Below are 21956 nucleotides of genomic sequence, written 5' to 3' on the forward strand. Positions count from 1 at the left end.
GATCAACATCTTACGTTTGTACACCTGGATCTGCGCGGACTTTCGGGATCCAAGTAAGAAATACAAGAGACATGTACGATCAACCCGATGTTGAATATCGGGTGCAGGACACGTCCTCTCATGCCTCTCATGCTTGTTCTTGTGCTCTCGTTTGTCCATTCATCTTGCTAAATGGGTATGTGTGCATGCTTGTACGGAGATCACTACGGAGATGATGTGTCGAAGCGAAAAAAGCAACAAGGTCGTCCGACCCTCACCCTTAGCTTTTGTCTCGTGAAACCGTAAACCTGTCCATCCCCGATGACCACCTATCCTCGTTCCTCTCACAAAACACCCGCAGATGAGCACAACTCCTGTCACTCTACTCTCTGGCTCTGTTATCGCTTCTTATCTCGATCGTTATCGCTCAGCGATACTCGTCGGCCGGACGATCTTTGATTCGGAGGACTTTTACGAGCTCCCGGACCGCAGCTTTTCGTCATAGTGACCCCCCCCGGAGTGCAAAAGCTGTAGTTCCTCGTCCTACATCGTTCAACATCCAAAAACCATCAAACTACCACGGCTGTCACTCTGCTAGCTACCACAGTAGTATACAGGGGAACAACGCAGAATCATACGGCCTGAAGCTAGAAGAGCCGTAGTGCAGAGCTACGCTCTAGGAAAGAACCTCGCACAATATCAGGTTCGAGTAACAAGAAGAATACTGGGGTGTGGGAAGGTCGTCCGACGACCCTTCATCATCAATTCACCAAGGGATAGCAAGAAGGATATCGGCCGGGGTATCATCCACTCCTTTAATCTATAATCTATAATCTATAATCTACGTCCCAATTGGACTTTGAAGAGGACTTGAGGAGGATCCGACAGTCCTAAAAACTAGAGGCTGCTAGAAGGGCGTACCAGGACAGGACAGGATGGTCTCGGCCATGCAGCAATTCTGTGCAGGTGAGTCCTGATTCGCTCTATAATTGCGTCTCTTGACGACTTGGCTAACCAGATGAACGTCCTTTCGAAATCGGATTAATCTGACAGTCTCGCCAAAGAACCCATCCCCGCTCTCCTCGTATCCTCCGTTCAGACCGAGATCTTGTTCACCCCCACTCCCACCAGGGTCGGATGAGAGCTCGACGTTAGGGATCAAGCACGATATGGATCTGCAGGAGAGAAGAAGGTCGAAGGTACATTCGACCCCGGTACCGATTCACCGAGTTGATTCGACATCAACATCTTCATCGACGGCATTGGGTAACACGTACTCTACCACCCCGTATCCTCACGCTCACCCTCATGCTCATGCTCGGCCGAGACACCCAAATTCTATCCCTTCACCCTCCTCTTCCACCCAGCTGGACGGACCTCTACACCTAGATCTAGATGTGGATGCATTACCTTCGCCTTCGCCGGGTTCTCTGTCACACAACCGTTCGCCGAGTCAGAGGAAACTATCCACATCCCACTCTCTGGCCGGATCATACACCCTCTCCTTGCTCTCTTCCCGAATGTCTCATGCGCACAAGGGACATTCTTTGGATTCGGCGTTTACCCTCCAGATAGGAGCTACGGGCTTCAATAATTGCAACGTCGGGGGGAAGAAGACTTTGGATGCCAAGTTGAAGAGCCCGCCGCATGTACGGGTGCCGTTCGAGGCGAGGTGGTATGACCTAGAAGGCGGGCCGGGGGGTGCGGCGGTCGGTACGCCTTGGGTCGGGTGTGTGGATCTGGAGGGGTATTATCGGCATCAGAATGAACAGCGCCAGTGTCAAGAGAATGAGGGGATGGAGGATGGTCATATGGCAGACGACGGGGAACGGGTGGAAGTCGAGCGGACTGGACGTGCATCGGTCTTTCGGCATGATCCTTCGGTTCTGAAGCGGGACCGGCGTCGATCTTCGATCCCGACTGGGCTCTCTTCCGAGAGTGAACAGCTTCCCCGACTTTCCGGACGCCCGACGTTCGATAGCACCGTCTCGCCTCGACCTGGACTCGAAGCTGGACTCGGCTCGGACCCCGGTCCACATGCCAACATCCCGTTCCCGGGGTACGAGCTCGCCCCGCAAGGTCTCCTCCAACTCGTCATCAAGAACGAGATCTCCGCTATCAAGGTTTTCCTACTCAAATACGACCTGGCGGCATTAGAACCCGGAGGGAAGATGTTGGTCAGGGAAAGGGATTATATCGCCGTCCCTCCTGTTGCTGGTTGCCGGGAGAGCGAGGACAAGAACGAGGATGAGGGTATGGGCCGACAACCCGACCAGCATCGAAATCAACATCGACGGCGTGAAGTCTTGAGGAGCGCGGTCGAGTTGCAATTCACTTGCGTGCCCGTACGGGTCGAGCGGAAGACCAAGCGGAAACGTCATACCGAGCCCGTCCGGCGGGAACACCATCAGCATCAACGTCAGTCGTATTACCGTAGCGGTGATGGGGAGGCGTCGTCACCGATGGGCGTCTCGATCGAAGGTGATGGATGGAGGTTGGACGGGGGCAGCGCCTTGTCTCTCCGGGATGACGATCACGGCCCTGACGACCCTACCCTGCGTCAACTTCAACTTCAACCTCGACCTCCTCAATCTCAATCTCGGTACAAGACGAAGAAAGCGTACTTTCTCAGTCGACACGTCCGCGTCGTCTTTCCCTCGCTCTGCGGCAACCTGACCAGTCGGGACCAAGCCGATCGTCGAGAGACAGCGAAAGAGGACGTGAGGACCGAACGTTTCATCGAGGTCATCAACCCGTCTACCGTCCAACCGGGTATGAGCCCGAAAGAGATCAAAAAGATGAGACGGGCGAGTTTCGCTAGTGAGAGTTGGGAGGGGGTCAAGGCACTATTGAGTCGAAAGATGAAGGAGGACGAAGAGGACGATCGGATGGATGGCAACTACCACGAGGTCGACGTCGAGGCACCGTTTAGCGATCAGGAAAGGAAATCAGCACAGGCGAAACTCGCTGGTGGGGATATCGCGGCCACACCCAAGACCATGACGTTCCCACGCAGCCCTACGCCTGTGCATTCCGGACTCACCTCGCTCCTCACGGCGCGTCTCGAACGACGCGAAGGTAGCGTCGATACACAAGTCGACGAGGACGATAGGGAGACGGAACTCGAGCTGCGACACTGGCACCGCGAGCTCGGGCTCGATCCGGCTCTCCCTTCGCCCGTCACTTCCCCTGTTGACAAGAAGAGAAGTCTGTGGCCCGAAGACGAGAGCGAGAGGTTGTTGAGCGAGAGTCTACAACGATTGCCTTGGAGGAGATGAGTGGCGGCGCAGGTGGAGTCGCAGGAGTCGACCGTTTGTATTTTTAACTTGCATGTAGACACGCGCAGATGCAAAGCTATACCCACCGTTTTTAAATACAAAATCTTTCAGCTTGATAGTATCGGTGAATTCACTGGGATTCAGGTCCGAAATCCGGGGACGCGGCTCTGCGGTGTACTCTGTCCAGGTTGACGATCTGCGCTAGGGAAGCCACGGAATGAAGACAGTACATGGCAGGTAGAATTTTTGATAGGGCAGCTGTTGCGGATCGAGGCCAAGGAAGAAAAGATACTGGCGATGGCTATACAGCAAATTCTGAAAGTGCGACAGGGCAAGCACTTACGCAATTTGTCATCGAGCGCATGAAAAGCGACGGCGATAGTCTCGATGCTATCCACATTAACATGAAAAACAAAGTCAAGTTGGTTATCGAGAACAAGAAGCAATACTAACCAATGTATTAGGCAACAGCTCGCAACGGTTTCGCCCTGCTCGAGGCTATCACAAGTGTCCTCGCTCCGCTGGAGAGAGAGGAGCTCCTCGACCTGATCCTTGCTCCCGCTCCAAACATATCCTCTATGGCTCCAGGTGACGATTGAGTACATTCAGCTCTTTGCCACGCGCTTCCACCGGATATTGCCAAAAGGTTCAGCGTCCCAAAGGAAACCCAATCGCTGCAAAAGTACATGTCATGACATATACAGGTGGGTTGTTCTGTGATGTGGACTCCACACGATAAGTGACGACGTTTCTCTAATGAAAACGCCAAGAACGACCTCACAGATGCTGTCATCAAGAAGGTAAGGGTTTGAGTGGACATCGTTACTTGGGAATGGAGCAGGAGGCTCAAGGCAGCGAATCTCGACGGTCCTTGGCAGATATTCATCTTGCGCAGCTTTTTGGCGTGATTACCGATTTCGTACTCTCTGTTGTATGGTATCAATGTCCCGCAGTCTATCGCAGGGGTCTTTCAAACAATCGCGATCGAGCCTAGCCCTTGCCAGGCTTTCGCATAACGTCCTATCCCTCAACTCATTCCTCGTCCCGCCATAGGATGATCGTCTTGTCCCTCTCGAGTCCACCAGTAGCGATCATCCTCTTGAACGGATGCACGGCGAGCGCGATGACCGTGTCTGTGGAGGTTCACCCGAGTTGACAGGTGAGTTCGGGGCGTGCTTCGACTCGAAGCCGTGAGGGTTGGCGATTTCGACTCACCGGTATGTCCCTCGAGCCGCTGTAAGAGCTCTTTGCTCTGCCCGTCCCATATACACACCTCGCTCGTATCGCTCCCCGATAAGATCCACGCGTCCGGTATCCGCTCCTGGTCCATCGTTTGCCTGTTCTCCGACTCTGCATCGATGCCGGCGGTAGGATCGATGACCAGAGCTGGGCTACTGTATTTGACGTTGGTATGTCCGGTATAGGTCTTGATGCAGCGAGAGGTGTGGTAGTTCCATATTCGGATGCAGGATGAGAGGGAGCAGGAGATGAGGTTATCGCCGTTTGGCGTGAAGGCTGCATAGGAGCTGCGTTGGCACCAGAGAGAGATCAAGGTCAGATGTCATGAGCTGGGAGTGATGGTAGCGACGGCGCTCTTGCCAAGGCGAGTTCTCCTCGTTCTCGATCGTCTTCAAGCATTGTCCTGTCGAACCGTCCCATATCCGCCTGACAATTCACGCAACCGGAAAGACCCAAACATCAGCTTGAAGGTCATCCGATCTGAACTCCCATGCTTCTCTTCGAGACTCACATCAACCCGTCATAACTCCCCGTCACCATCACCGTCCCGTCCACATTATACCCCACGGCGGTGACCGGATCGCTATGCGCCTGGAGCGTTCGCATCTTTTCGCCCGACCGGACGTTCCAGAAGATGACGGATTCGTCCCAGCCGCCGGTGACGAGGACGTTGCCCTTGGGGTTGAAGGTGATGCAGAGGACGTGCGAGGTGTGAGAGAGGAGGGTGCGGAGGATGGTGCCCTGCGAGATGACGGGTGAAGGGGAAGGCGAAGGGGTTGGCAGTGGTCAGGCGAGGTTGATTTCGAACGAAGAAAAGGTTGTGAGAGAATCGAGCCTCACCTGCTTGATAGACCAGATCAAGACCAGCCCTTCGTCCCCTGCCGTGGCCAGGTAAAGACAATCAGGGGAGAATACCAGGTCGTTGATTCCTGCCCCGGACCACCTGGTTAACTCGCTATAGGGCGGGTGGAAGTTGGAAGCCGAGGCTCACCTCGATCATGCCCTCGGTACGACCGTACATGTTCCCCGGAATCTGCATCCCTAAACAGTTCGACCGGTATGAGCTCGTGAACCTGGTCAAACCTCGACGTCCGTTCGTTGTGATGTGAGACCCGACTTGCCATAGATGTGCTACCCCGTCGGCTCCTACCCGAGCAAGATCGATGCCATGAGCACCCGGTACCAAGACCTGCAGAAACCCTGGGCTCACCTGCGCTGGCTAGATATCGCCCACAAGGAGAATACTTGAGGCAGGTCACGCCCTTGAGGTGGGAGATTAGCGTGCGGTGTTTACGGTAGCGAGGTGCACGTCGTCGCTGTTGCGAGGGGATGTTCTGGTCGAGTTGCATGGCGATGGTCATGGTCGATTGATATCAGAGTCGTAGTGGTATACAGGTGTCATTTGAGGGTCTTGTTGGGGGTCTGGAGGTGAGGTGGGTCTCGATGTTCAAATTTGGTTATATTTTGAAAGGGCCGTGCTAAAATATCCCTGCCTTCCTGGTGTAATGGTAACACAAGAGTCTCATAATCTCTCACTCCCAGTTCGATTCTGGGGGAGGGCAACAGGATTACATCTTTTTGGCGGATTTGCGCGTTGTTTCGTTGACGCGACCTTTTTTTGGCTTAGGCCTTACTTCGCGCGACCGCGCTCGATGGGTAGTAGACCACGTATTGCACGTGTGTAGATCGTCTATCTAAATTCGGCCCAGTCTTTGACATACCTCTCCCTTGATGGTCGCTGAACACTCGTCGCTCGGCTCGCCAACTCCGTTTACACATTCATTCGAGACACGTCAATTCCATGACGGACGCCAGCAGCGAGATTCGTGTCCCTCCCGAGTATGGTCCTGTGACATGCACGCCTCGCATTCCTTGACAAGAGGTCTTTTGAGTGAGGAATTGAATGTCTTGAGAAACGCTCGTCGATCGCATGCAGGACCGCTCTGGCTGCAAACGCTTGCCTCGGCGTCCGTCGATCGCTCTCGGCACACGCTCGGTCTTTCCCTTCCGCCCCGCGTTTCACCTTGAACCCTAATTCCGTATCGTCCAAGCGATCAATCGAGCAGATCAAAGGAAGCTTCCTTTCGTTTCGTTTCGATCGATCAAAGGGATGATGATGCGATTAGCGAGAAGTAGATTGTTCTTCGACCATCAACCACGAGTCGGACGACGATCACAACAAATACTGTAGAGGGATCTAGAGGGATCGCATGAGGTCAAAGGTCAAAGGATAAGGGGTGTCCTTCGTATCCGCGGTGATTCAGGGTCATGCCACACGAGCCATTTCCGGGCTGAGTATACCAAAAGACTGTGACCTACACATCGAAATCATAATATAACAGTGGTAAACGGCAACACCGAATTCCTGCATTCACCTGGCATCTGGCATCTGGAAGACCGACTCGTACCTGCGACATCACCACTCCTTCCGTCACTCGAGTTGGCACATCTGGCCTGGCAAAAGGACAGCTTGCATCCCATTCTTGAGGACTTTCCACATCGAACCCACACGCCGTCTCCGACTGAAATGAAAGTCTCGTCGCTCCTCTCCAACCTCACTCTCCTCTTCCTCCTCTCCACGTCGACAGCCGCCAAACCTCCTTTGACCCCAGAGCCAAAGCCCCGTCTGGATCGCCGAGCGAGGGACTCGAGGTTAGGATCCAACTTCTCGATGATCCCGATTTGGAGGACGTTCGGAGGGACGAACGTCGTGAACATAGGTTTGGGAGGGGATGGGCCGGGATTTAGTACGCAGCCTATGAATTTGACTTTGTGTGAGTAGCGATAGGGTCGCGAGGTTCGGTTGGCGGCGTGAGAAGGGGCTGGCACAAGGATGGCTGATGGGGATTGGTGTGATTTGTCGGACGATGTGGTGTGTTGCAGCGACCTCGATCAATTACCTGCTGGTATCTACGATCGAATGTAGGGGTTGCGTCGATGGAGGTCTAGCGTGAGTACCGACGAACATTCCCCTATCCGGTAAAATTGCCAGACATCTACTGTAACTCCACCCGTACCGATTCAATCTGAAACCTGTTCAACGTCGTTTGATCCACAGGTATGACCCCTCCCTATCAACAACCCTCACCCGCACCCCTCTCGCCTTGCAATACACTTACCCATCCACGACCCTTCAATACGACTCTTCTTCCATCTCCTCTTTGCTCAACGTGTCAGGGCAGATAGCGAGGGATACCATCAATGACGGAAGGAGGGATGTGGAACAACGGACGGTGGTCTTGGTGGACGAGTTCTTAGATGCAAGGGGTACGGTTGTGGATAATTTTGGCACGGGGTCGGGGTTTAGCCCGGACACAGAGGGGTTTTATGGGTTGGGTATCGATTTGGTAGGTCTTCCATCGTCTACCTCGAGCTTCCGCATTGAATATCGAAATTCTGAACGTACTGAGAGGTGAAACTGCCGTGTTCGATCGCACTTGCAGGCAACACCGATGAACTCGCTCATCCCGCAAGTCTTGGCCACGTCGAACCCGCCACAAGAAGGTCTGGTGGTAGGAATCGACATGTTGCCCTATTCTCTGGATGTTACGGAACAGGCGGGGGTGATACATTGGGGAGCTGTACCGGAGGGGAGTTATCGGGGCGGTTGGTGAGTACAGCTTCGTGCATGAATGTCGCAGTGGGGTGTGGTACAATGGAGGCTGATCCGTCGATTGTTGGTAAAAGGAACTGGATAAGACCGACGGGAAGTCTGTTGAGCGTCTGGGCGACGAGGCTGAACAAGGTAGAGATCAATGGGCGCGACATTGGTACCTCTGGTTTCCGGGTGAGTTTCCGCAACAGTGACGATCTAGAGGGACAAGGTTCGATAAATGCACCTTCGCCGCTGTGATGCGATACAGGCCACGATTGATCCTTCTCAGTATACGATCATCGTCCCCGAAGCGACGGCGATATCGATCTATTCCCGGGTGGATGGGGCGATCAGGGATCGGGTTACTACCAGCCGATGGGTGGGCCCACCGCTAAATAAGCCACCGTCGAGTATACACAGGGATACTGATACCGGACGTGATCACCCACAGAACGTACCTTGCGACGCCTCGATCGACTTCGCGATACATCTACCGGGAGGCAATTACAAAGCCAACAGCACCGACTTGGTTCAACATCGCAGCGTGAGGTCGTGCTGGGGCGGGATCGTCGCCTGGCCGAGCGGGAGCACGATGGATCGACAAGGGGAGGTGTTGTTGGGTACGCCTTTCCTGTCGAATGTTTACACGTAAGTTGGGTTGGTCCGTTGCTCGTCTGATTCACAAAGAGCTGAAACGTTTTCGAGGAACGTCATTGTAGTGCGCTATATTACAGCCCAGATGAGCGCGTGAGTCTGGATCAGAAACGAGACGTGACCGCGCCCGACTGATACAGTGTGAGAAATATAGTATGTCGGGCTGGCTGCGAAACCTGGAGTAGGGGGTAGCGTGGTCAAGCCGATAGGAAATCGACTTTCCAGCGGTGCCATCGCCGGTAGTGAGTGGTTCTTGTGGTAAAGTCTATGCTTCTCGCCAGTCGAATCTCACCACGTTTGTTGTTCTGCGCTCACCCCGCAGTCATTATCGCCCTCATCGCCGTCATGCTGATCGCTCTCGGACTCCTCTTCTCTCGCTCCCGCGACTCGATGGCCGGCTACTACTCCCGTGTCATCCGTAAACAGCATAAACTCGCCACTACCCAGATGATGCATCAATACCCTGGCATGGAGCCTCCACCGCTCATCATGCAAGCTCAACCCGTGTTCAGTGAACCTCGGCATATGGATGCGCTCTATGCGAGGCCGTTCATGACGGGACAAAAGGGGTACGAGAGGGAGATGGCTTTGGGGATGGACCCGTTGGTGGGGATGGGGATGTATGGGCAGCAGCAACAACAACAGCCGCAGTACTCGGTCGAAAGCGATTCGAATCGAGGATCAGGGTTCTGGGAAGGATGGAGGCGGGCCAAGGAAGAGTCGCAATGGAGGAAACAACAAGAGCGACCGGGTCAGATGGTTCAACATGCTGGAGCAGGAGCTAGTGAGTACGGGGAATATCATCCGGGACAAGAGCAGGTACAACCGTACCCTCATCCGTACCCAAATCCTTACGAGGGTGGAGACCCGAATCAAACTCCAGCTCAAGGACACATGTATGCAGCCGTACCGGGTGGTCCGCAGGGAGAATATTACGGCCCGCCTCAGGGAGACCCGATGGCATATTATTCCAGGGATCATCATACTGTCCCTCAGGACCACCACCGACACCATCAGCATCGTTCCTCGGGAGGAGCTTCTGAGCGCGGACATTCCGGTCATCACCAGCACCACCATCATCACCATGACCATACTCATGCTCACAGTGGTAGCGGCGATATAGGGGTAGACGATGGGCAAGGTCACCCCACGCCACCCGATCAGAAAGATAGCTTCTGGACATCCCTCCGAAAGTTCGGGAAACGTTGACTTTAGGCGGGTTGCGAAGTTGTATTATATTATATTATAGAAAGGAGGATTGCAGTTTGATCATATCGTTGCTGCCTCGTATGGCTCGTTCGTCTCAGAAGGATGTGATAAGCTCGTAGGACGTGATTATCATTACAGTACCTTGTGTTGGATCTCGCAAAGCCGCCTGACGACTTGAACATACTGCATGACCGTATGCTTTGAACGCGCGGACGGGGGAGGTTAGAGAAAAGTCACTCGTCCAGAGCTTCACTGCAGCGCTGAAGTACGCCTATGTCAAAGTCTTCATCGCACATCAAAATGCAAGATGTAAGATGATTATCGTCGTACAGTAGTAGTACGATCGAGCAATACGAGACGAACCAAAACGCGTCGAGATGGGTGATGAACCCCCTCGAGCGAGAGCGATGTAGGAGAGATCATCACTTCGGCGTTCGTATACCAAGAGAATCTTGGCAGACCGAAGGACTAGCTAGGATACGAGTTGATCGGAACCGTCGAGACCACCGAATTGCGATTTGAGTCGTTCGAGTTGGATACTGTAGCGTACGAAGCGTACAGTTGGTTATGGTTGTGAAGATCGTGGGCGTTTGCTCGAGGTTGCAGATTGTATACGAGAAGCGGAGTAGATGGCATGAATGCAGGCGATCGTTGCGTTTGGCTTTCGCAAGCGGAGATCAAGACGCGCTTTCTCGCCAAACGTCTCGACAAAGCTCGACATCCGATCAACGACGAACCGGGTGAAACCGCACTCGCCCAAACTTCCGAACTCTTGAAAATAGCAACCCCCTGACGTTCTATTCGGGTCTTGACGGGTTTAACAGCCCGCCGCCGAGCAGGGCTTGGTATGATTGGGTGGATCGTCTCTTGATCAGCTGTTTGGGAAACGGGTAGGGGCTGAGGGGTTCTCGGGGAATTGGCCGATTGTCGATTGGCCAGGCGGACACTGTAAGGCGGGTAGGAGGCGGGATAGGCAGGAGATAGCGAACAGAACAGATCGAGGACAGGTGCGGCGCAGGACGATCGTAGGTCGAGAAGGGGAGGATGTAGGGATGCAGCGAAAAGAACGTCGATTCATTGGTTCACAGGCGCGTCCGGTCCGACACACGCGGGCGCGCGATCGTCTCAAGCGCGGTACCTATTCTGCTGCACCTCGAGAGTGCGGAGGTTCATGGTGCCCCAGACTGAGGAGCGAGGAAGCAGAAGAACGAGAAGGATCCGTCTTCTGTGTGATGAACGCCGAAGTGCGACGGCGTGAGGAGGGACGAGGCGGTAGTCGCCGCAGTGCGTCTTGCGCCTGTTCAGAATCCAGGGACCGAAGAGAAGGTGGTCGGTCGACGGACGAGAGTCGAGCAGTAGATGGAGGCATCGCCAGGAGGAGAAGCGGGATGGCATGTCATGTATCTACTCCCACGCTGGACCTGCTGCTGCTGCCCCGTACTCTGAACCCGCATACGCCCTCTCGCTACAACTCCGCGACGCGATCCCCTTCGGTCAACTGTCGGCGGCGAACGAGAGGTACACACGGTGTGTGTCAGGCGATCAATTCACTTCAGATGCCACGAGGAATGCCAAGAGAATGCCAAGACTTTTTCATCGAAACCTGGAGAAGTCGAGTGGGGGTCCACATTCGAGGCAGTAGGTCGAAGCGAGCTATAAAGAAATCGCTGCTCGACCCCGCAAATTGGTGTTGGACGACGACGACTAACCCCCTATCCCTCACGCACACAAGCAACTCTTGGCTAGCACCAACCTCTCTAGCCTTGCTTGCTTTGATACCAACAACCCTCGACCACCGATAGCGCTTGCAAACAACCACCGAGAAGACGCTCTCACGATGCAGCGACAAGAGTCCAACTTTAGCGAGGACGTCAAGGCGTACCAACCTCAGAACCCCAAGCGCAAGCAGACCTGGAACACTTCCAATGCCGCCGATGCCCACGCAGAGGTCATGGCCGAGTACTTGGCCGAGTCCGTGAGTCTGCGCCGCCGTTTGCGCTTGCGCTTGTGCTGTTGTGCATCGCGATCTCGTATTGATGGTCGTCCTTGCTTGTTGTCCTATAGGTACCCGAGCCTAGGGAGATTCACAACTTTCGAACTTACTTGATCGCCATTATCATGTGTATGGGAGCCGCCGCTTACGGTTGTAAGTCTGCGCCTCGATTCGATCGTTCACCATCGCACCTCCCAGCTCATCTCGCGCGCGCCGCCTTGCAACGACCTTAGACGACACTGGTTTCTTCGGTGGTACCCTCGCCCTACCCTCGTTCAAGAAAGAGTTTGGTCTCCGGGTTCCCCAGGACCTCACCAAGGCTCAACTGGCTACCAAGAGGGCGGACATGGTCTCCCTCTTCCAGGCAGGATCCTTCTTCGGTGCCGGTCTTCAATTGCCTTTTACTGAGAAATATGGGAGGAAGTGGTCCGTCATCTTTTCGAACATCATCTTTATCGCGAGCGCTTTCGCCCAGACGTTTGCCAACGGTTCGGTCGTGAGTATCAGCTCCTGCGACTGCTCGAGGTAGTGGTAAAACGTCAGCTGAGATCTATTGCCTCGATCTGTTCCTCGCAGCCCGTCTTCGTCTTTGGTCGTTTCCTAGGAGGTTTCGCCGTCGGTTTCTTGTCCTTGGTCATTCCCGTCTACCTCGCCGAGTTTTCTCCTCCCTCCATCCGAGGTCGTCTCGTCGGTTTCTTCGACATCTTCATCCAAGTCGGTACCCTCGCTGGATTCTGGATTAACTACGCCATCGAGACCACCATGGAGTCCAACAGGTTCCAATGGCAGCTCCCCGTCTTCGTCCAGTTCTTCCCCGCTGCCTTCTTGCTCGTCGGTGCCTTCTTCGTACCCGAGTCGCCTAGGTGGTTGTTGATGGTCGACAAGCGAGAGCTGGCCATCAAGAACTTGACCCGAATCCGAGGAATCCCCGAGGACCACCCTTACCTCGCTTTCGAGCTCAACGAAGTCACCAAGGGAGTCGAGGCCGAACGAGCTCTTCGAGGAGACTCGGGCATGCTCAGGATCGCCAAGGAACTCTTCGTCATCCACACCCACCGAAAGAGGTTGCTCTTCGGTATGGCCTTGATCTTCTTCAAGACCTTTTCCGGTGTCCAGGCGGTCAACTATTACAGCCCTATCATCTTTGAGCAACTCGGATTCGTCGGCGCCAAGAACTCGTTGTTCGCCACCGGGATTTACGGGACCGTCAAGTTTGTGTGTACCTTGATCTTTGGGTTCTTTGTCGTCGACCGGGTTGGACGTCGTATCCCCTTGATCGCCGGTTCTATCGGTCTCTCCTTGTGCTTGTTCTTCCTCGGTGGATACGTGAGTGGCCACTTCGATCTCTGTTACAAGCCACAAAAGTGACACTCGGGACTGACCTGACATCCTCTTGACAGTTGACCGGTGTCGGCCCCAAGGCGGAAGGTGCTCCTCGAGTCGCCGGTGACTACGTCGCCATCACCTCGCTCTTCCTCTACGCCGCTTGGTACTGCTTCGGTTGGAACTCGGTCCCCTTGACCTTGATCTCCGAGATCTTTGGAGCCCGATACAGGATCGTCTCGATGACCGTCTGTTTGATGTGGCAGGTGAGCCTAGCCTGGCCGTCGGGAATGCGTTTCTTTTGATGAGAAAGGGGACTGACCTCGGGGCTTTTCTGTGATATCACTAGTGGCTCTGCACCTTCTCGATCGTCCGAATCATGCCCATCGCTTTGAACTCGGTCACCACCAAGACCTACTTCATCTTCGGTTCCATCTTCTTCTGCGCCGCGCCTTTCGTCTGGTACTTTATCCCCGAGACCAAGTGAGTCCCCCTCGTTGCCACCTCAGCTTGTTACCGTGTAGCTTCCTTTTGCTGAACATCTCTCCTGTCCTGTCTCTTCTTCTTGCGCAATAGGGGATTGTCCCTCGAGTACATCGACCGATTGTTCGACAGCTCCAAGCGAACCGGTGCTGGGCACGTCAACGAGGACAACATGCCCACCCTCAACTCTTCCGGTATGGACGAGGACAAGCCCGTCATCCAGTACTTGGAGAACGCCGCCGAGCAAAAGTTGGCCCCCGTCAAGGAGTAGACCTGATTGGTCGACATGGCCTGGACGTCGCTCGAGCCCCCAACATACTCTCGCTTTCTTTATCCTCTCCTTTTTTTCTTTGGGTCAATCTCGGGCGTCAGCGGTTCTCCTGTCATCGGCTAGGATCGCCGAATGGGCTGTAGGGCTTAGTGTGTAGGTGTAACGGATATGGGTTTCTCACACAAAGTATTGTACTAGGGCGTACAAGGGGGGACAGGAAGGGTGATCTCGCTCTTTCCAGATAGGTTTTCAACATCACAAGTAGCTAGTTTCACGCCGTGGCAAATACCCCAATACCCCAATGTCATCAAAGTAGTCGTTTATTGTTATATCGTAAATCAAGCAGATGCAATGCAAATCTTGGTCCTCGCAGCAGAGGTCCGTCAACTGCCGCAACCTTCGCAGTGACCATGTGATTTCTGCGGGTGTGAGTATCAGCTGTGACGACCACATGTGCAGGATCCACTTTTGTTTGTCAGAGCGCGATCTGCTTCCGTTTGCTTCCGGACGTGCAAATGATGTTGGACGGTTTCAGTCTCGTCCGTCCGAACGGACGCTCATGTTCGATGCATCGGAAGTCTCGGATACTGTTATAGCGACGCGCGTGTACGCCGGACTCGAGTCGTACCAACTCCGGCGGAGTTGTTCAAGGAGCATATCGTATTGTATCACTTTGTATCATCATTGTAGTATATAGTCTTTCATCTGTTATTACATCTATATACCCTAGTCCTACGTTCTACATTACTCCCGGATATGTCCTCGCAGGTATACATCGAGCCGGTCTTCCCTGGAGCCTTCTCGACGCCTAACAGAATAACAGATCATCCGAGTTCCCCGAGTAATGACTTGAACGTAGCAACTGGAGAACCGTTGGTGCTGAGCAGCATAGGTTCTCCCTCTCGGCCGGAGGCTCATATTACAGTCACCGGCACCTTCTACCCGAATGGTACTCCGACGGAGACGGTCTTGATGATCGACTCAGGAGCGACCAGTTTGTTTATAGACACCGAATTCGTCGAGCAACACGGATTCGACCTCATTCCTTTAGAACGACCCCGACCACTCCTGGTCATTGATGGGAGAGAGATCTCTTCCGGTGCAGTTACACACCGGGTACAAGCTAGACTACGTATTGGTAGACATACCGAAACGGCGTACTTCTACGTATGTAGCCTCGGAACTTTCACAACGGTGCTCGGCCTACCATGGTTGAAGGAGCACAACCCCCGAATTGACTGGGAAATGAGCGCAGTAGCGTTCGAAGATAAGTGCGTCCAGAACGGATGTACACCAGCAAAAGAAATAGTATACTCCCCCGTGGATTACGAAACGGAGGAGAAGGAGTTACGTTCGACGGACCGAATCAAAGGAGGGGTCACCGAAGAACTAGTAGTGGCCTACCTCAAGGCCAATGATGAAGAAGAAGAGAGGGTGAGGCGTCCCGACTTATGGGATTGGGACGACAAGCCAGCGGAGAGTTTCCCGGGAGACCTGGACCCTCCCGAGTATATGGAGACGTTACGGAAGGTGGTACCGGAGAAGTACCACGCTTTCCTCGGAGCGTTCTCCAAGACCAAGGCCGACGAGTTGCCGGCACATAGAGACTTCGATCACTCGATCGACGTAGAGGAAGGGAAAGTACCCCCCTTCGGAAAACTCTACAACCACTCCGAAAAGGAGAGCGCCGAATTGAAGCGCTGGATCAAGGAGAACCTTGATAAAGGTTTTATTAGGGCTTCGACGTCACCCGCCGCAAGTCCCGTATTGTTTGTCCCGAAGAAGGGAGGAGAGCTCAGGCTCTGTATTGACTACCGGCGTTTGAACGCCATTACCACAAAGGATCGGACCCCGTTACCGCTGATTTCCGAGACGCTCGATAAGTTAACGACAGCGAAGGTCTATACCAAGTTGGACCTCCGAGGAGCGTACAACTTGTTACGAGTAAAGGAAGGGGACGAATGGAAGACAGCTTTCCGTACTAGATACGGACTGTTCGAGTGTCTGGTGATGCCGTTCGGGTTGACGAACGCTCCGGCGACGTTCCAAAGGTGGATGAACCATGTGTTCAGGGACCTTCTGGACGAGTCCGTCGTAGTGTACCTGGACGACATCCTCGTGTTCTCTCCCGACGAGACTACGCACGAGAGACACGTGAAGGAGGTGCTGCGAAGGCTACAAGAAAATGGGCTGTACGCCAAAGCAGAGAAGTGTGAGTTCCACACAACAGACACGGAGTTCCTTGGATACGACGTGTCTCCGGGAGGGGTGAAGATGAACCCCTCCAAGGTGTCGTCCATAGAACAATGGGCGGCGCCTCGAAACCTGAAGGGACTACAGTCGTTTCTAGGTTTCGCCAACTACTATCGGAGGTTTATCACGAACTACTCCCAGAAGATACAGGGGATGACGAAGCTCCTGAAGAAAGGAGTGCGGTTTCAATGGAACGAATCCGCAGAGGCTGCGTTCGTAACGCTGAAGAAAGCGTTCACGCAGGCGCCTATACTGGCGCATTTCCAGGAAGATGCAGAGGTAACGTTGGAAACGGATGCCTCGGCCGGAGCGATTGGAGCAGTGATGTCGCAGAGAGGTTCGGACGGAAAACTCCGACCAGTAGCGTTCATGTCAAAGTCGTTGACTCCCGCAGAGCGGAACTACGACGTTCACGACAGGGAGATGCTGGCCATCGTCTACGCCTGCAAGATATGGCGACACTACCTGGAGGGACCTCACCCTATTCGGATCTTTACCGATCACAAGAACCTCGAGTACTTCCGAACGGAGAAGTTACTGTCGAGGCGACAAGCAAGATGGTCTCAGCTGTTGAACAGTCTGAGCTACACCCTGGAGTACAAGCCGGGGGTGATGAACGGTAAGGCCGACGCCTTGAGTCGGAAGGAGGAGCTCCTGGAAGAGAGCGAACCAAGACAGACCGAGACGATGCTACGGCCCATGAATCTCTCGGCTACAGCGCGGGAGATCCCTCCGCATCTACAGATCAACGGTACCCTGCCAATTCCCGGCGAGGACCTCCGGAGAGACCTGTTGCAAGGTTACGAGGCGGACGAAGTAGTCAAGGCCATCTTGGAGAAGATGGAGAGGGAGCCCAACGAGCAGGGTCCCTACAAGAAGGATGGCGAGGGGTTCCTAATCTACAAGGGACTCCTGTACGTCCCTGATGTGGAGTCGGTAAGGGTCCGACTGATGAAGTACGTTCACGACGGCAAGCTCGCGGGGCACTACGGGCGAGACAAAACGGAGGACCTTCTCTCGAGAGACTTTTATTGGCCCCGAATGAGAGACTGGGTAGGCAACTACGTGGCCTCGTGCTTGACGTGCCAGAAGAACCGCCGTCCCCGACAAAAGCCAATCGGAGAATTGGCCCCCCTACCTGCGGCGAGGAAGCCGTGGTCGTCTATCACTTGGGACCACATCACGGACCTCCCCGAGTCATTGGGCCAGGATGCAATCCTGGTAATCGTCGACCGCTTCAGTAAGCGGGCACACTTCATCCCGTGTCGAAAGGATAACAACGCCTCGTACCTGGCGAAGTTATTCTTCTCCCACTACGTCAAGTTGCACGGGTTCCCTGATCAGATCATCTCGGACAGAGGAACGTTGTTCATGTCTAGCTTCTGGCGGGATGTATGTGCTTTTGCGGGTGTCGAGAGGAGATTCTCGACGGCATACCACCCGGAGACTGACGGACAAACGGAGAGGAGCAACTCGACGTTGGAACAGTACCTGCGGAGTTACGTGAACTTCCAGCAGGATGATTGGGCGGAGTTGTTGCCTCTGGCGGAGTTCGCCTACAACAACTCCAAGCATTCCGCCATAGGGATGTCGCCTTTCATGGCCTCCGAGGGGACTGACCACAAGTTCACCATCCGGATGGCCGAAGTACCCAATGAAAGCGCGGATGAGTTCAGGGAGCGACTCTCGAACATCCACGAGTCGGTACTCCGGGCGTTGGAGCAAGCAAGGGTGGATATGGCGAAATACGCCAACAGAAAGAGGCGACCCGTTCCCGACGAGGGAATGGAGGTCGGAGATCAAGTGATGTTGTCTACGGACCACATCAAGACGGTTCGTCCAAACAAGAAGTTGGACTACAAGACCCTCGGACCTTTCAAGATCACCGAGGTCGTGGGAGATGCGAAGATGGCGCGGAGATTGGAGCTTCCCGAGCAACTGCGGCGAGTACACCCTGTGTTCCATGTCTCAATGCTGATTCCGTACAAGCGGAACGAGCTGCCCTCGCGGGAACAGGTCCCGCCTCCTCCTCCAGAGGTGGTGGATAACGGTGACACCCAGTGGGTAGTATCTGAGATCGTAGATTTGCGGAGCAGGAAGCGGGGACGTCAGACGCGTACCCAATATCTGGTGCGGTGGGAAGGTTACGAGGATGAGTATAACGAGTGGGTACATCCGGAGGACTTCCACCATGACGACCAAGCGGTGCTGGATTATCATCGACGATACCCAAACAAGCCGAAACCTGCTTTCGAGGAGTACGGCGATGCCTAGGGCGTTCGGAGTCCGCCCTTAACGGGGGGATCCTGTTATAGCGACGCGCGTGTACGCCGGACTCGAGTCGTACCAACTCCGGCGGAGTTGTTCAAGGAGCATATCGTATTGTATCACTTTGTATCATCATTGTAGTATATAGTCTTTCATCTGTTATTACATCTATATACCCTAGTCCTACGTTCTACATTACTCCCGGATATGTCCTCGCAGGTATACATCGAGCCGGTCTTCCCTGGAGCCTTCTCGACGCCTAACAGATACGTGTTACGGTCGGGCCTAGTGGTAGCGAAAGGCTAGCCTAGGTGGAAAGCGTCAGTAGAAATTGTGCTAAGGCAGAGATACTCAACGGGAAGTGCTTGGTGTGCAATCTGCTTGCTGACCGTGAAGGGCTTGACGAGAGCTCCAGTGTTGAGTAGTGAGAGGTGATTAGGTGGCTAAGGTTTAGGGATGTAACATATGATAATTCTTCTTGGGAAAGAAGAGAAGACATGAGGGGAAGTACAATGATGTCTGTAGAGCCTGTCTTATATACTATTTAGGAAACGAGATGTGTCGCTTGAGATATCGACAGGTGTCGAGGCAATGTTGACAAGTGTCAAGACAATATTGACAAGTGTCGGATTGATGTTGACAGGGGTCAAGGGATACTGGGATGTGTCGGAATGTGTTGAGATATGTCGGATAATGGTGACAGATGTCAAGATGGTGTTGACAAGTGTCAGGATGATGATGATATGTGTCGGAACAGTGTCGGTCCGTAACAGCATCCCCCCGTTAGGCTCAATGTCGTCCTCGACATTGCTTGTGCAGGTCGGGTGTCGATATTGCCGCATTGGGCATGGTCGGTTGTTCCTTATCGGTCATCCTTATCTCGCGCTGTTGCAGCACGCGCGGGGCGCGCGGGTATATAGAGTCGCCGGTCAAGGTGTTGCCGGTGGATCCAGGGTAGGTGGGGGGAGTGACTTCCCCGACTCGCTACTCCGTAGATATTTGGAATGACTCCCAAAACAAGGTCGCAAGCTGCCAACCAGTCGAAGTCCCGTAAGTCGGGTAGGCCTCAATTGGTGAGTAGTGATTGGTCGCTATTGCTGTGGATTGAGTGATTGAGTCGGCCGGAATTGTGGGGTTGCTGAGTTCCGCGTTGTTTGTAGTCGAAAGGCCAGTCGAAGTCGTCTCGAAGTCGCCAAGGTCGATACCTCTTCATTCAGAAGTATGGGGTATTCGCAAACCCTCAGTGCATGGAGTGTGCTGCCAAGAAAATTGGCCGCCATGACTGTCGAGTTGCTGGCATTGCTGCTCCGTGCAATGTATGTGTCCTACAGGGAAAGTCCTGTAGCTTTTTCAAGGCTCGCTCGACTGCTGCTGCAGAAGTCGAGGTCGCCATGGATGTTGGAGCGGTGTTTGAGGCGGAGGCACCAGTTGCCTGCGGCAAGCAGGCTGATGCTATCGGTGCCAAGACAGGGGTTGTCGACATGTCGCCGGTATGTACTTTGCCGTTGCCATGCCGATGGATGCTGAGGAGTTGGACTTGTGACACTCCTAGGTTACTGAGGATCCTCTCGAGGTTGCTCAGTCAGACGATGAAGGTGGACCCTGGTTTGACTCAGTCGACTTGTCGTCACTTGATGTTGATGGGCTACTAGCATGGTCGGAGGCCGATGCTGTATCAGAGGATATGGTGGGGCAGGTTGACTGGACTTCAGTCGCTGCTGGATTTGGGGCCTACACGGGCGAGGGGTTGTTCCCCGTCGAGTCGTGGGAGCCGGTTGGGTTGTCGTACCCAGCCGGGCAGTCCTATCAGGTCGATGCGCTGCATCAGGTTGAGCAACCGTACCAGGTCGAGCCGATGGATGACTTCCTTGAGGAGGTGAGTTGATGGGTGTAGCCACTTGGTGTAGTCGCTGATGTTGATGAGGGATGTCCACTAGTTGCTTGCACGCGGTCGCGTTGGTCACGTTGAAGAGGTTGCTCACGCGGAGCGAGCCAACCAGGTGAAACATGTCGAACAGGTCCCGACTCCCAACTGGGAGGAGTGGTTTGCCTAGTTATGTTGAGGGATCCAGTTGCTAAGTCATTCCAGATCTCCGGGGTTTTAGTTGCTAATTGGGGGTGGACGTTGCTGGGGTTCGATATCAATGGGGTCTGTCGTTGAGTGGTTACCGGTGTCGCGGCAATGGTTTTGGGTTATCCTGTATGTGTTGTATGGTTGTACCTTGTTTGTTGGATTGAACGTCCTAGATTGTAGCTTCAAAACGAGCCTAAGCTTGCGTTTCTAGCCCAAAAATTGATCGAGATATGATGTTGTCGACTTGGTGGTGTGTTGAGTGGTGATGACGAGATGTTGTTGACGTGATGATGACGGCATGCATGCCATAAGCATGCCATAATGGACTGTTGCTTCCGCAAACATCCATTTTAGCGCGAAAGGCGATCTTTGCCCTTTTTAGGGCAAACCACCAATCAGATTCTGCCCCTGCGCTGCCGCGCGTCGTGTAGGTGTTGATTTGCACATTTCAGGCAAAAAGGAGATAGGTGGTCTGCATCGAACCGGTGCAGGGGAATAGGGAGAAGGTCCATAACTGACTGCACTAGAGTGCAAGTGATATTGATGTTGGTTGTGGCTGGCTTATGGACCCGGTTTGAGGGGGTATTTTTCGTGGTATTCCGTTATCCGTTCCTGCGCATTGGTGAGCCATGAAGGTGGCGCCCAAGAGTTCGCGTCAGGTCCATATCCGGTCCATTTAACGAGGTAACGTAGAGGTTCCTTGTATCGTTTGTTGATCTTTGAGTCAAGGATTTCCTCAACTTCAAATTCCTCTTCGCCTTCAATGATCTCAGGTTCAGGCGGAGGTTGTTTGCGATTTTCAATGGTGTTCTCCTTGAAGGGTTCCAGTTTGCTGACGTGGAATACGTCATGTATTTTTGATTGAGAAGGGAGTTCCAGGCGATAGGCGTGTGAGGATATTTTCTTGGTGATTTTGTATGGGCCAAGGAAGCGGTTGCTGAGCTTCTTGCTTGGACGAGTGGTCTTGATGTCTTCTGCATCGAGCCAGACCTTGTCGCCAGGTTCGTAAACTGGTGAAGGGAGGTGTTTACGGTTCCATTGTTTTTCGGAGTGCTCTTGAGATCTCTTGATCCAGAGTTTGAGTTGATTGTGTAGTTCCGATAGGTCTGCAGTGAAGCGCTCCGCGCCTTCTGAGATGTTGGGTCCTATGGGCTTGGTGAAGTTGCAGCGAGGGTGATAGCCTTTGTTGGCAAAGAAGGGTGAGACGCCAGTGGTTTCACTGTTGGCGTTGTTGTAGGCAAACTCTGCTAAAGGCAGAAGTCTGTACCAGTCGTCTTGTTGGTAGTTGGCGTACATCCGGAGGTATTGTTCCAGAGTTTGGTTGGTGCGTTCCGTCT

At 53.8% G+C, this 21956-nt stretch overlaps 6 protein-coding genes and 1 non-coding gene across 7 annotated transcripts; 5 read left to right on the forward strand and 2 right to left on the reverse strand.

Moving 5' to 3' along the window:
• The first annotated feature begins 778 nt into the window (after positions 1 to 778).
• Positions 779 to 3344, forward strand: HD553DRAFT_192373 (uncharacterized protein). Its single transcript, XM_046177030.1, has 2 exons — positions 779 to 945; positions 1033 to 3344. The coding sequence occupies exons 1-2, from the start codon at positions 915 to 917 to the stop codon at positions 3255 to 3257; spliced, it is 2256 nt and encodes a 751-aa protein (XP_046038633.1). The 5' UTR covers positions 779 to 914; the 3' UTR covers positions 3258 to 3344.
• On the reverse strand, positions 3345 to 4495 carry HD553DRAFT_307656 (uncharacterized protein). Its single transcript, XM_046179451.1, has 3 exons — positions 3711 to 4495; positions 3601 to 3647; positions 3345 to 3515 (listed from the first exon to the last, which is right to left on the reverse strand). The coding sequence occupies exon 1, from the start codon at positions 4141 to 4143 to the stop codon at positions 3718 to 3720; it is 426 nt and encodes a 141-aa protein (XP_046038634.1). The 5' UTR covers positions 4144 to 4495; the 3' UTR covers positions 3345 to 3515; positions 3601 to 3647; positions 3711 to 3717.
• HD553DRAFT_328198 (WD40 repeat-containing protein) lies at positions 4290 to 5857 on the reverse strand (the record flags this gene model as incomplete). The annotated part of the gene is made up of 7 exons (XM_046181857.1): positions 4290 to 4390; positions 4473 to 4783; positions 4857 to 4922; positions 5008 to 5237; positions 5337 to 5425; positions 5488 to 5529; positions 5707 to 5857. The coding sequence occupies 7 exons, from the start codon at positions 5855 to 5857 to the stop codon at positions 4290 to 4292; spliced, it is 990 nt and encodes a 329-aa protein (XP_046038635.1).
• Positions 5858 to 5987: 130 nt separating this feature from the next.
• Positions 5988 to 6058, forward strand: HD553DRAFT_t25. The gene has a single exon. It is a non-coding gene; the product is annotated as a tRNA-Met (tRNA).
• A 965-nt stretch (positions 6059 to 7023) lies between these two features.
• Positions 7024 to 9868, forward strand: HD553DRAFT_340339 (aspartic peptidase domain-containing protein; the record flags this gene model as incomplete). The annotated part of the gene is made up of 11 exons (XM_046182532.1): positions 7024 to 7270; positions 7380 to 7446; positions 7555 to 7843; positions 7940 to 8106; positions 8184 to 8283; positions 8360 to 8470; positions 8543 to 8739; positions 8811 to 8838; positions 8900 to 8987; positions 9068 to 9641; positions 9742 to 9868. 11 exons carry the CDS (start codon positions 7024 to 7026, stop codon positions 9866 to 9868), a joined length of 1995 nt encoding a protein of 664 aa, XP_046038636.1.
• Positions 9869 to 11791: 1923 nt separating this feature from the next.
• Positions 11792 to 14024, forward strand: HD553DRAFT_340340 (general substrate transporter; the record flags this gene model as incomplete). The annotated part of the gene is made up of 7 exons (XM_046182533.1): positions 11792 to 11929; positions 12019 to 12100; positions 12181 to 12443; positions 12524 to 13273; positions 13348 to 13536; positions 13620 to 13753; positions 13847 to 14024. 7 exons carry the CDS (start codon positions 11792 to 11794, stop codon positions 14022 to 14024), a joined length of 1734 nt encoding a protein of 577 aa, XP_046038637.1.
• Positions 14025 to 19549: 5525 nt separating this feature from the next.
• Positions 19550 to 20599, forward strand: HD553DRAFT_322703 (uncharacterized protein; the record flags this gene model as incomplete). Its single annotated transcript, XM_046181309.1, has 5 exons — positions 19550 to 19618; positions 19713 to 19861; positions 19891 to 20035; positions 20098 to 20421; positions 20483 to 20599. The coding sequence occupies 5 exons, from the start codon at positions 19550 to 19552 to the stop codon at positions 20597 to 20599; spliced, it is 804 nt and encodes a 267-aa protein (XP_046038638.1).
• Positions 20600 to 21956: the final 1357 nt, after the last annotated feature.

Source organism: Filobasidium floriforme (assembly GCF_021052385.1).
Source record: "Filobasidium floriforme strain CBS 6241 chromosome Unknown HD553scaffold_5, whole genome shotgun sequence".
Taxonomy (NCBI): domain Eukaryota; kingdom Fungi; phylum Basidiomycota; class Tremellomycetes; order Filobasidiales; family Filobasidiaceae; genus Filobasidium; species Filobasidium floriforme.

What these genes read in the sequence shown, in the direction of transcription:
- HD553DRAFT_192373 (XM_046177030.1), top strand. Translation starts at nt 915, where the DNA reads ATGGTCTCGGCCATGCAGCAATTCTGTGCAG. An exon ending in CATGCAGCAATTCTGTGCAG is followed by an intron (nt 946 to 1,032) that starts GTGAGTCCTGAT and finishes TTAATCTGACAG; the next exon opens with TCTCGCCAAAGAACCCATCC.
- HD553DRAFT_307656 (XM_046179451.1), bottom strand. Translation starts at nt 4,143, where the DNA reads ATGAATATCTGCCAAGGACCGTCGAGATTCGCTGCCTTGAGCCTCCTG.